Source organism: Mastigoproctus giganteus, chromosome 1 (assembly GCF_048544385.1).
Source record: "Mastigoproctus giganteus isolate SK-2022 chromosome 1, ASM4854438v1, whole genome shotgun sequence".
Taxonomy (NCBI): Eukaryota; Metazoa; Arthropoda; class Arachnida; order Uropygi; family Thelyphonidae; genus Mastigoproctus; species Mastigoproctus giganteus.
This window is the reverse complement of record NC_143575.1, coordinates 262,089,046-262,103,116: the sequence shown is the minus strand read 5'-3', so window position 1 is coordinate 262,103,116 and position 14,071 is coordinate 262,089,046. Positions and strand designations below refer to the sequence as shown.

At 35.4% G+C, this 14,071-nt stretch overlaps 1 protein-coding gene across 1 annotated transcript in view; it reads right to left on the bottom strand.

Annotated features, from left to right (window-relative positions):
- Positions 1-14,071, bottom strand: part of LOC150091873 (proline-, glutamic acid- and leucine-rich protein 1-like) — a 181,238-nt gene that overhangs the window by 145,690 nt on the left and 21,477 nt on the right. Inside the window, exon 4 of the mRNA XM_090377263.1 lies at positions 9,184-9,339. Within this exon, the coding sequence (XP_090233389.1) occupies positions 9,184-9,339 (156 nt within the window). The remainder of the gene's footprint in view (positions 1-9,183; positions 9,340-14,071) is intronic.

Here is a 14,071-nt window from a genome sequence, read left to right as displayed (position 1 = left end):
TGTAGATTTTCAGGGTAAGATGGGCTGCAACATGTTCACCTTAATTCCATTCAGTTGTCATAATCAAAATCAGATTCAATGTAATTGTTAAAACAGAGACTACAATAAGAAACCTGTATTTATTAATTATGCTATGATATAAAATATTAATTCAATTATCAAAACATGGATTATCCAAATCAATTAAGGAAATAAGAGACTCCACCCACATACACCTTGTATATTCTCTCTATATGTATTAGTTCAAAGACAATATGTACTGTCTTCAAAGATAAGTGTTATTTCATAACACACTTATCATTGAAGACAATGTCACAAAACTGTTTCTGAAATACTGCACAGAAAGTTATATTTGCAGTTTCTGTTGCTATACTATAATTTTTATTTATGACATAGGAAAGTCTGTCTATGTTTGGAATTTATGTGAAACCAATGTAGAGGACAAGAAAAAAAAAATGATCTAGTATTTTAAACTAGAATACCTATATTTATATTAAATTCTTTTCAAAATATTTAAAAATCCTAAGTGGAGCATCATCAAGCATGGCCTCCCAGTACTGCATTCTGCTATTTATACATGTGTGTGCTTTACAGCGCAAGAACAACACCGCCATAATGCTTTAGTGCCATAAAGTTTAGTGCTGTTTTTTTTTTTCCAATTTGGATTGCAGTTAAAGTTTACAGTGTGTTATACAGTTTTATCTCTTTAAGGAAAGTGAAGATTTTGCCCACATGTGGTGTATCTGCTAAAAGATGGGCAATACTCAGAGTATTCATTGCTGAAAATGAGGCAAAGAGAGTTTGTCGCTCACTGTTGTAAATCGGGCAATCAATGATTATATGCTGGACTGTAAGTTGGGTGTTACAGTTTGTGCAATGTGGTGGGTCAGTGGCTGTAAGTAGATAGAGATGTGTAAAGTGTGTGTGGTCTATTCGTAATCGGGCTAATACAACTTCTTCATGTTGGTTCTCATGAATACTGGACTTCCATGGTTTGAGATCTTTATTAATGCCGAATAATTTGTTATTGGCCTGACTCTGCCAGATGTGTTGCCATTGTTCAAGACATTGTTTCTTTATAATGTACTTGTAGTCATATACAGGAGTAGTAAAGGCTTGGGCTATAGGATCGGTAGCAGTTTTGGGAGATAGGTCGGCCTGTTCATTTCAAGAAATTCCAGCATGACCAGGGATCCAACATAACAGAATGTTGTTTTTGATTTAACTTAGAGTATTCCAGATCTGTCAAAGTAGGGGATTATCATCCTTTGAGTTCTGTTGTATAGTTTGGATAGCACTAATGGAGTCTGTATATATATAACACTGTGCAATATGGTTTTTGAGAGTGCATAGATTAAGGCTATGTGGATAGCACAAAGATCTGCAGTATAGCTGCTACATTCAGTAGGGAGTGTCTCGGATATAGTTGTGTTGGGAAATACTGCTGCTGCACCAACATAATTGTCAGTTTTAGACTCATCTGTGTAAATTGGTGTGTAATGGCCTGCTGGGTTCTCAGTGCGGCGTATATTTGCAGTATGTTTTCCCCATGCTGTCAATGAAAAGTCTCATGGTGGTATGTAGTATGTCCAAGGTGGGACTGTATGAGAGACTGGACTGTATCTTACTAAGGTCAATTTGCCAATCGGCCTGCAATGAGCAAAGACATATCCTGGTTGGTGGATTTATTGATGGATGGGCTCGGTATAGGTTTTCCCATTTAGGAGAGAAAAGTCCGTTCCAAGTGGGATGGTTTGGATGCCCTTTGAATTCTGCTGCATAGTGTAATAAAAGCTTTTGTCTGTGTAGCTGCAGGGAGGATTCATGTGCTTCAGCACATAGGCTCTGGACCGGTGATGTATGGTACACCGCCAGTGCAAGACGAAGAGCACTGTGGTGCACAGGATCAAGCTAACGTAAAGTGCTTGGTCTAGCAGAGCTAAACTACAGAACCATAGTCTAGATGTGACATTAACGCATGGTACAACTGTAGTAGCATGTAATAGTCAGCTCCCCATGTTGTGCCTGATAGAACTCTTAAGATGTTTAGCTTTTTAATACATGTAATCCTGAGTGTTTTTATATGTTCCAGGAAGGTGAGTTTTTGATCAAATATCACATCAAGAAAGCAGACACTAGGGACCACTGGTATGAGCCAAGTGATGTATACTGTATATGGAACAAATGTATAATGCTATCCATCGGGAATATAACTGATAATACAGGTACAATGTCTGAAATCTGGAAACCTCAGGAGCTGGGGAGGACTGCCAGTTTTTGGACAATAAATAAATCTAATCAAACATGAAATTCAAGCACAGCCAAAGGGCAAATGCATCAGCAGCAAAGTTGTCTACTTTTTGATATTTTCTTTCTCAAGCAATCACCTACAATATCATTTAAGTAATATTCCATTTAAAAAATAAAAAGTAACAAGAACAAAAAAAAAAATAAAAATAAATAAATAATGATCAGGATATTTTTTATAGGATGATTTGTTATACTTTTTTTTTAGGAATAAAAGGATCCCCTTTCTTATGACTGGCATGGAACACTTTCCCACTACTTTGGCAGCTGCAGGAAAGCATTCCATGACTCTCAGATTACCAAATTCCCTTGAAATCAAAAATGAAGAAGAAAAAAAAAAAAAAAAAAAAAACAGACAGATAAAAAAAAAAACACTATGATACTTGAAGATTGGCCATTTACAACAACCCTCTGTCTCCTAACTTTTAGCCAGCCTGCGATTCAGTGTAGAAGCTTACCAGTAACTCCAACTTCTTCTAGTTGGAGGCTTCCATAGCAGCCTTCCATGGGGGACAGCATCAAAAGCTTTACTGAAGTCTATATATATGAAAGGCTTTAACAAAGTATAGATATATAAAAAAACTTTACTATAGCCTATACTGTAATGTTAAAATTGCTACCTGTATCCAATTGTCTGACCAGTCTGCAAATTACTATGAATGGGATGAGCAAGCTGAATGCTGATGGGATTCTTCCTCTTGCTCATATTAAGAACTTGAGGGGGTATAGATTCAAACTGAGGAGAGACAGTTGTAGAATAGATGTGCGGAAATTTGCCTTTAGCCAGCGGTTAGTTGATTGGTGGAATAGACTTTCATCTTTTGTTGTGGAAGTTAATAGTCTAAATAAATTTAAGACTGAGCTAGACAGGCATTTGGATCGAATGGAGGGGTGAAATGGGAGGGATTTTTTTTTTTTTTTTTTGACTGATGTTGCATAAGCTTGCTTTTTTGCATTGTATGCTTCTACTAATGCTAATGACATAGCCGTGGCCTCCCAGTCATGTCAAAATAGTACTGAATTGCATCCTTAACCACAGACTCCATATTTTCCCTATCAAAGAAGTTAAACCTGCTGACCTATAGTTACCCAACTCATCTTTAGCAACAGACTTTTGGAGGGGGGGGGTAGCATTTTTGCAGTCCAAGAGGATCTTCTCAGAGCCTAATGGTACTCACATTAATAGTTGATAGAGTCACGTGCAGCATTTTTAATTATAACTGAATATATACCATCTTCCCCTTGCACTCCTTTAACCTCAGGTAGCTTTTCCAAAAAAATGCCTCTGTTAACAATTGCTTATTTTATAGTAATCTGACTTTCAGATTCATACTTGCTTCTGACTGTAACTATCACTGAGAAATATGCATCAACTCATCTGCCACTTCTGCTGGGCTTTCTATGAATTTTACACCGCAACTAATTAGTAAACCTATTTGATTTTCTCTCTTCTTTCCATTATTCACATATGAGAAGAACTCCCTGTACCTGTTTCTTAGCTCTTAGTGCTTTCTTGTAATCTACTTTCAGCCTTCGTATCCCATCAGTGGTTTTCTTCCATATTCTCTTTGAATGCTCATATAAACTGGAATCACATGATTGCTTATAACTGTCCCATACTTGTTTCTTTTGATCAACTGAACCTTTAACCTCACTTGTTATCCATTTTAGCATATTACACTAATGGAACTTGAGTATCGGTAAAAATATTATGGTATTGTGGTCACTGCCTGCTGTTGGCCCCCCCACTGTCAAGTTTTTGATACAGTTAAGATCCTTAGTAAGAACCTAATCGAGGATATTAGAGACCCCTTGTGCTCTCTTGTACATGCAGGGATAAGTAGCAATTTTCCAGTTTGTTCAAAACATAATTACCATGTAGTGTATTTCTCGTCTATGTATTCCATTCATTAAGAGGTAAGTTGAGGTTACCCATTTCTGAACTTCTGATAGTGTCAGAAGTTCAAATATGTGCCAAAACACTGACCTCATCTGTTAACAAATTAGTAAATGCTGCCTTCTCTTGTTATTGATGAATGAGAGAAGAATACAGAGGTACATCACAAGTGTCACATGGCTTGATAGATGAACTGATTGTAGCACAACACTTCACAGCAAATGGGGGGGGTTAACACAAATCTTCATTGCACCCTGATATTAAGATGACCATAATACACTTAATGTTGCTCAGAATAATCGTCTGAGAGGGCATAAATTCAAATTTAGGAAAGACGGTTATAGGATAGATGTGCGGAAGTTTGCCTTTAGCCAGCGGGTAGTTGATTGCTGGAACAAACTTCCATCTGTCATTGTAGAAGTTGATAGCTTAAATAGATTCAAGGTAGAACTTAACAAACATTTGGAGCAAGGGGATGGGTGAAATAAGGGTGTTTTTTTTTTTTTTTGGCTGATGCTATAATAAGCTTGCTTTCTTGCATCATGTGCCCTTGCTAATGCTAATTCTGTGATGTCTGAAAAATCTGTGTTAGAGAATAGTTGTTAATATTTGAAATTCATTTAATTTTCTTCTATATTAGCAGTATGATCCCAAAGTACATATTCAAATTTTTGCTATAAGTGTAGAGCGTTTTATCTTTAACAGCCAAGGATAAGGGGGGGAGGGCTCTGCCATCATTATCCATACAAAATACAACACGTTCATAACTTCTACCTTCAAATTTCTGTAATAGTCAAATACACTTGGTTAAAAGTGACTGTATGATGAACTGGTTGTGTGCACAATAATTACTGCATAAATGACAAACTAAAATGCAAATAACATAAAAAAAAAAAAAAAAAAAAGCACTGATACAAAGCTATAGTAGTAAGAATTACTTCACCCAAGTAAAATAAATTAAAAGTAATATAGATAACAATAAAAAGTAATATAGATAACAATAAAAAGTAATATAGATAACAATAAAAAGTAATATAGATAACACTAAAAAGTAAATTTAACCAAAACACAATAAAATGCAAAAATATTTCATGAAATCAAATAATCCGACAAGGTTCCTCATTTATGTGAACTAATATTCTGATGAATGTGATCCATCAACGGAATTTTTTTTATTTCCAACCAACTAAAATACAGGGTGTTTCAAAAGTGATGGTCAATAATTTAAAGGTGAACTGTACAGACTACAATATGCAACATGGGTCCTTAAGTGAATCGTTTTCGAGATATTGCACATTTCTAGTTGGAATCCACCACCAAAAAGGTGAACTGTACAGAGTTGGGATCCACCACTGACTTGTTTGTTTAGGTTAGGTTATGCTCATTCTCTCCATTTCCCCTCTATCAATGCTCTGAGAAGCAGCAGACATACTAGTACTTGTCAAAAGATAGTCAACATGGAAAGATGTTACAACAATGAAGAGCATGCGGACATGCACTTATGTATGGTAAAGCCAACGACAGTGCACTCAAGGCTGCACGTTTGTCCCAAGAAGCATTTCCCCGCCGAAGGCAGCTGAACAGGTGCACATTCATCAGGGTAGATGAATGTGCACCTTCTCAATGCCTTAGAGAACATGGGCACTTCACACATGGAGTATGAGCAGGTAGGCCCAGAAGCATAACACCTGATGTTGAGGAAAGGGTGTTAGAAAGAATATCCTGTAACATGTAACATCTGTAAAATCCTGTGGTGTTGAAACCAAAAATTAAAAATGTATTATCTTCTGTTTAATAAAACCACCCTTAGCTTGTTTGTTATTTGTTATTTAGTTTTTAGGAGCATTAGCAACTAAGGCCATATTGCTCCGGGATATGCGGTGGTCATTCCCTGACCTTTCCGTATTTGGTGGTGACGGGTTCGAACCCCGGTCTAATCAAGAAGCGTGTGCTACGCACTGCTGCTCCTTCCCACCTGGCTACGGAGGCGCCCCACCCTTAGCAAACAATTCACAGCTTTTTGCTAAACTAGTGCTCCCATAGTCAGTGGCGGATCTTAACAGAAAATGTGCATTATCTCAAAAATGGTTCATATGCGACCCAATGTTCACTGGGACTTTTTTGCTTATTTTAGTTTGTACTTTTCACCTTTAAATTATTGACCACCATTTTTGAAACACTGTATAAAAATAACAGTAAAAAAAATATATATATTTATATTTACATAAAAACTTCTTCAGATAAAAAAAGAATAAAACAAAAGGAAGCACATCCCAGGATGTCTTTGTCAACCTTAAAATCAAGGGCAATGCCACAATACATAAATGAATGTTTGTTTGTTATTTGGTTTTTAGGAGCATTAGCAACTAAGGCCATATTGCTCCGGGATATGCGGTGGTCATTCCTTGACCTTTCCGCATACTCCGTATTTGGTGGTGACGGGCTCGAACCCCGGTCTAATCAAGAAGCATGTGCTACGCACTGCTGCTCCTTCCCACCTGGCTACGGAGGCGCCCCATAAATGAATGAAACGGTAACAGTGCAAGATGGGAAGATCACATAAACCATTTACTGCTTGCGCAAAATTTTATGACATCATCACTCCTTATACATAACTTGGTCAAAAATGCAGTTTCTAATAAGGTATGAGTTACAGTTAAATGATGGAAGTGATATGGCTGACTGACACAAACAACCATGTAAAACTTGATTAGGATCAAATGGGTATCCCATATTCCAGAAATGCTCAGCCAAAAGGAATTCAAAACATCTTCCCACCCTGAATAGAAATAAATTGTTTTAGAAAAAATTCATTATTTTCTGATTTCTATAAAGTTCTAGACATCCATTTATTACAGAATAATGCTAAGGATGAAAAATGTTAGAGTGACAACTTTTTATGATCATGTATTCTTATTGAAAAGTAATTTTCATTTGGCAAAACAATTTTCTGGAACATGTCTATCATTCTATATGAGGGATACCTGTACAGTTATATACTTCCTTTCCTCATAAGTTATGATCAAGTCCAAAGTAAATCTCATAAATTTTAGTAGATGCTGCTGCTGCTTCAAAATCTATCATGGTGTCAATCATATTCCCTGATAGTCTGAAGCCATTTTATAACAAAAGAATATTAACAAAGAATATTAAAATTAAATTAATCATGTCTGCAAAATTAAAACTGATTTATTGCTAAAAAATAAATCGCAGTATATTTAAAAGAAACATCACCTGACATTCTTCTCATAAGTAGAGCAACAAATTCAAGTATGATTTTTTTTCCCTACCAAATAACTCAGATTTCCATGCTGATGAATGATTTCAAAATCTAAAAGTGGAAACTAGTTATTTATGTTATTTAGTTTTATCACTTCTTATAAAAATGCTTTCCTAGTAAATCAATTAGTAGAAAAGTTACAGAAAAGATATAATTAGGAATGCTCTTTTCAAATTTCTGGACCATTAAGAGGCATGAAAGACTCAAACTTATTACCAAGATCAAGATGAAACTTTTCTACACTGAAATCAAAACACATACAAAAAAAAAAAAAGAAGCATCACTAAACCATTCAATATTAACAAAGAGAAACAAGTGAGCATTTTGCAATTTTGCTACTACACACTTATCTATACACAGTAATATAAATTTATCTAATCAACCATTTGTTAAAATCTGCAATTATCTGAAAACCATCAACAGCATAAAATTACAATGCAATGCAATAAAAATTTATTACAAAGAAGTTGGATACTTCAAATTAATTTCTGGAGACAGTGGATGTGATAATCATCAGTATTATATTGTGTGAATTAACAAAATTCATTCCCGTGGCAATGGAATATTAGAAATATATATCCCTCCCAGTTTCCATATCAGCATTCTGCTTTACTGAGAAATTAACATTTGAAAAGCAATCAGATAGCAGTATGGATACCAAACACTGTTTCTCGTGTTCAACAGAAGAGATAGCATAATATAACAAAGACTCACCATCACATGACTATCTGAGTGAACTTGTGGTAAAGTACTGTGCAAAACTTGCCCTTCAGATGTTCCTGTTTATAAATAAATAGATGTCATCTTTAGCAAAGTGACAGTTTAAGCAAATGAAATTAGCATTAGAAAATGGCTGTTACTGAGTGAAAACAAATGAAACTAAATTCATAACTAATCTGACACTTGTGCAAAACTTCAAAACCAGTGCTATCACCTTTTACTTGATAAAGAGCATGTCTTTATTTAAACTGTTTATACTATAATGTCAATGGAGTTAACACTAGGAAGGCATATTTAAAGAGGCCAATAAGAAGATTATAGAGAAAATAAGACCTATTATGATCTCAATTAAAATGGAAAGTTTAGCAGGAATATAACTGAATTTGTACTGGACTGTGATTCTTAGGATAAACTAATATGCATCCACCTTCTTCAGTAGCTCATTTTCTGAGAAATCAATATTATTTTAGATTTATTAAAAATATATTTTAACAATAATGAAAAATTTTTACACATCTACACTGGACAACTGCAGAATATTACTCACATATTGTTTACCATTCATTACACACAGATTTTTTTTTTTTTATCAGTTATTACTCACATAGCCTGCTTATGTAAATATAAAGTTGCTGTCTAAGAATTCTTAATTTTCTAAAATGGAGAAGATACAACCATGCATTATTCGAATTATGCCAATTCTTCCAAGTATTATATGCAGATGGTAGTTTTAAAAATCAGCTAATTTTTTTCTAAATAATTTATTCTCTAATAATAAAGAGCCATTCTGAATGTTCTCATCACTTTCAAAGCTGCTGCTGCTGCTTCTTCATGGGCAATTTTGACTTTCAAATATAAGACAGACCAGTTGTTTATCAGTGTAGATTATTGGGAAATTATTTTAAAATACTTTTTAATAAGTGTGCACAAAAATTTCTGAAAATTGATTATGATTTACTAAAAATAAATGACACATTACCTCATCTTCTGGAGATGTTTTCAAAATAACATCTAAAAGAGATGGAATGAAAGAAATAGCTGCCTGTCTCCAAAGATCTGAGGTCGGCTGAATGTGTTTGATGATAGATATAAGAATATTGTAAGATAGCTGTTTATTACCACAGCTGTCTCTTCCCTATTAAAATATAAAATAAATTTAAGCACAAAAATATTCAGGTACTTAAAGTGCACAAACAATGATTAAAAAAACTGATTTCCTTTAATCAAATCAAACATATACACTCTGTGATCACTGAGTTATGACCACCTACCTAATACTGTGATGGTTGTCATTTGCATAGATTCACTATTCAAGTCACTATTCACCTAAGCCTTGCCCCCACGAGATGTCTCAAGATGTCCATAGGGATCTGTATCTACGCTGCCCACAAGGCTATCCACAGTGTCAAAATAGATGACGGTTGCGTGTCCATATGCCTCATTTCCTGTTCAAAACATCCCAGATATGTTCGACTGCATTGAGGTCAGATGAATTTGGAGGCCAATCAAGATGGGTAATATTTTCACTGCATTCCTAGAAACATTACGCACAGTGCAGGCCTGACTAAAACATGGTGCATTATCATCTTGGAAGACCATTTCTGTCCAGGAAAAAATGTAACATGGCAGGGTGCACGTGGTCTCCTAAGAGCTGCCAGTTGACCTCACCAGTGAAATATTGGTCCGACCTCACCAACATGCCCCATATTAAGCAACCACTGCCAGCTGTCTGGATAGTGGGCACCACGCACTCAATGGGTCCATGGAGTTGTGTTACTTGAGCCACACACAAAAGTGTCTGTCAGTGTGCTGCACCAGCACACTGACAGACACTTTTGTGTGTTTTTGTGTTTTTTTGTTTTTGCCAAATAGCTGGTGATAAATAAATGAGTACACTCATTTCTAGTCCTCCAGTGTCCAATCAGTGTTGTTGACACCACGGTATTCGCCATCGATGATGATCAGCACCGAGTAGGGGTATCTCTTGAGTCATTTAAATGTGCTGCATATTGTCATTTGGGATATTGTTCTTGCATTATCAACTGTCACACTGACTTGCCGTCAAGCAGGCACAATGCACTGCATCCTTTGGTCACCGTGAATATCCACAATGCACATTTCTGCCTGCAAGAGGTGGTTTGACCCATTTGACCATTCTTTGTGCACCTTAACCACAGTGAGCCATGAGCAACTAACAAGGACGTGCCATTTCGGCCATGGAAGTACCTAATGCACAAGTTCCAACAAACATGCCCTTTTGAAACTCCATTATTTCTTTACTACGTCCCATAACTGCTACTTTATCACTTTGACTTGCACAAACAGATGCAAATTACCACCGTTCTATCGTAGGAAGCCGTTTGGCTTTTTATACTGCAAGCTACGTGAAATATTTCATTATGGATGGGGGTGGTCACAATTCGATAATCACTGAGTGTGCGTATATGTAGCAAAAATAATTATTAAAAACAACAGCAGAAGTTTAGTAAAACTATTATAAAAACAAAATAAGTCAGCAGATATTAGTAGTGCTAATTTCTCTTTGAAGTTTTATAAGTCTCAAAGGATACTGATATAGGTGGCAGCATACCTAGCTCAAGTTTCCCCCCAGTGCCTTTTGTATCTGGTGAAGAAGGTAGATTGCCACCAATACATTGTATATTTCTGCTTTAGAAACTATTAAATCCAGTATGTGATAGTAACATTTTAAATTGTACTCCGAGAAGAAAAAATACATACGTATTGTGTTCTACAAATTCTTTGAAGAAAATTCTCTCTCTCTCTCTCTCTCTCTCTCTCTCTCTCTCTCTCTCTCTCTCTCTCTCTCTCTCTCTCTCTCTCTCTCTCTCTCTCTCTCTCTCTCTCTCTCTCTCTCAGGAGTATCAGTTGCAGATATTTTCAGGACAGTTCTTGCATTTTTACAGTTTTAACTTATATTTTAAAAAGTGTGGTCTTAACTTACTTAGTTACATGTCCTCTCCTCTCCTCAATAAAACAAGTGGTATAGTCAACAATTTTAATTGTAGGGTAAAACAGACAAGACAAGACAAAACAAAACAAGAAGGAAGAGTTAAGTGTTGTCACACACCTAGAATTGATTGATCAGGCTCAGTCATAAACTTCCTATCATACCTGAGTAAAATTCCAAGTACCATCACACAAGTCCTAACTCGTGGCTTTTGCTCAAACTCAGAACTTCGAACTAAGACCTTGGATTACCTATGCTTAACACTACTGTCTAGAAGTATTATAATATCACCTATTGTTCTCTTAAAAGATAAATGTTTTATATCATTAACCATGGTCCCCCTCAGATATATACACCTTGGAACTATTCCTCCTGTCCTTATTATATAATATATTCCCAGTTTCTCTAACAATTGAATCAGAAAATTGCAAATTCCTGTGAAATCAGTGCCTCCTGTTCCTGATGTTCTCTCCCTGCAGTCAGATGCATGTCAGAATGCTCCAGCACTGAGTTGGCACTTCAGTGAATCCCCTGATTGCCATTCTAAGTCACAGTGTCGTCGCTAGGTCTAGTTTTCCCAATAATCATGGCTAAATTTCTAATTAAAAAAAATTACAATATACAGGAACTCCCCAACTTACATATACTTGAGTTATGCAAATTCGACTTTATGTAAGTTTTTGCCAGCCAGTCCAAACTTAAAAAAATCATGGAAACATATTTTGCATCTTGTAGGAATAAATGGAGATATCATGAAAATATCATAATGTGAACCCAATAACAACACAGTTTTTTTTTTGGTAATTTGTTCCAAGACTTTGGAAGTTGAAATTTTCGCTATATAACTAAGCTATATCCTCAAACAGGCCTATGGGGCTGGGAAATTCCATATTCAAGAAAATTAATACTCAACTGTTGAGAAAGGAGACAGCTGTCTCCGAAAGCTTCGGATTTCCAGTATTTTAACTTATTTTAACGATTTTAGTATTTTGTTTTTAACTGTTTTATTATACTAATTTTATGTATATATTTTTAGTACTTATTATAATAGTCCAGTTTACTGTATCATCTTATTTTATTCTATTTTATTAAATCCTTGGCTGGTGTTTGAGTATTAATTTTCTTGAATATATAACTAAGCTATTTATCTCTCTAAAAGGTCATTTTTATAATGGAATATTTTAATATGTTCCATTATAAGAATCAATTTTGAACACTGTTGTGATATTTTTCTAAAACACGTTTCTGGAGGTCACTACCATAAAACAATAAAATCAATTTGCACTTTCCGGTTTATTGGACTTTTCTGTTAGTGCAATCTATTATAAACAGGTAGTAAACTCGATCTTATTGCATTTGCAATAATCTCTAACTGGAATTGTGTGGGTTTTTACATTATTATGGTGAAATTGTTCCCCCTTCACTGAAATCTTCAATCATATAAAAAACAAATAAATTTTCAGAATCTTCTCTTCATTCCTATTTACTTATTACAATGATGAAGGGAAAGCAACCAATGGAAAGTGCAAGTGCTGGCAGTGCTAGGAAACAAAACGAAACAAAATTAATTTAGAAATGAAGATGATTAATTAAGAAGTATGAAGCAGGACAAAGTTTGTCATCTATTGCATGGAATTAGGTCTCGCTGCTTCAACAGTGAATACTATTTTAAGGGACAGTGCACATATAAAAGAATATGTACAAGGATCAACATATTTCACACAGGGGCCAGTCCGCCCCAACAGTGATCACAAAACAGTGTTCAGGTGCTATATCGAAGATGGAAAAGCTATTAATAATATGGATGGAAATCAGATTCAGAAGCAAGTGCCTCTGAATCTAACAGCCATTCAAGCAAGAAGTATTTATGAAGATAACGATAAATAGGGCAAACCCCAAGCCAAGTTCGCAGCAAGCAACAGGTGGTTTAATAGGTTAAATCGAGCTGGTTTCGAAAACATTAAAGTATGCAGTGAAGTCGCCAGTGCCGATTCTACAGCTGCAGAGAAATTTGGTAAAATTTCTCTGCAGCTGTAGAAAATTTCTCTGCAGCTGTTGGTAAAAACCCCTTCTAAGTCTCCAACAGCCCTCAACTTCCGCAGTGGCATGCTCATCAGCTGGAGAGTTAATTCTGGCAACAAAGCCTGAAAGGTAAAACTTGCTAATGTTATGCCTGTCTCCTCTCTCTTTTTGTAATTTTATAATTTTGAAATTGTTGTAATTTTGTACACTTTTGTCGTTTTTCCTGCGCACGAGATAAAAAAATTGAATAATTCTATTTACACATTCATTTCCCTAAATACTTATTTAGGGAAATTTTATAGTACAGTAATACCCCGAAGTTACGCGATAGGTGGGGCCGACGAAAATCGCTTAAGTTGAATTCGCGTAAGTCAGGGTACAACTTTGCATATAAATACATATATATTTTGTTTAATTGGGACCAAGGACTAACAAAAACACTAGTTTAGAAGAAAAATATTTAATAAAATTGCAGTTCTTTATACATATTAATACAAAATATGTATTAAAAAAATAAATGAGTTACATAAAAAAGTTATTTCGATGTCGATGGCTTCATAAAATCTAACAAATTCGTCTGATGACACAGCGCCTTCTTTTTTTTCATGCAGAATTTCTTCGTAGCAAGCTAATAATTTTTTATTCCTTGCTAGCTATAACGCTTCTTCGTTGGAGCCTATGTTTTCTAAAATTTTTAAGCCCTTTTCAATTGAGTTGAGACCTGTCAAGCTTGCAATTGTCATGTGCTTTTCTGGTGGAACTGGGTCTGAAGTGTCGGATATTTCAGTGACGTTTTGCTCACGCATCTCTATGAGCTCATTCATTGTCAGCTCCTGACTATGTGAATCCAACAGCTCGTTGACATCATCACCATTGA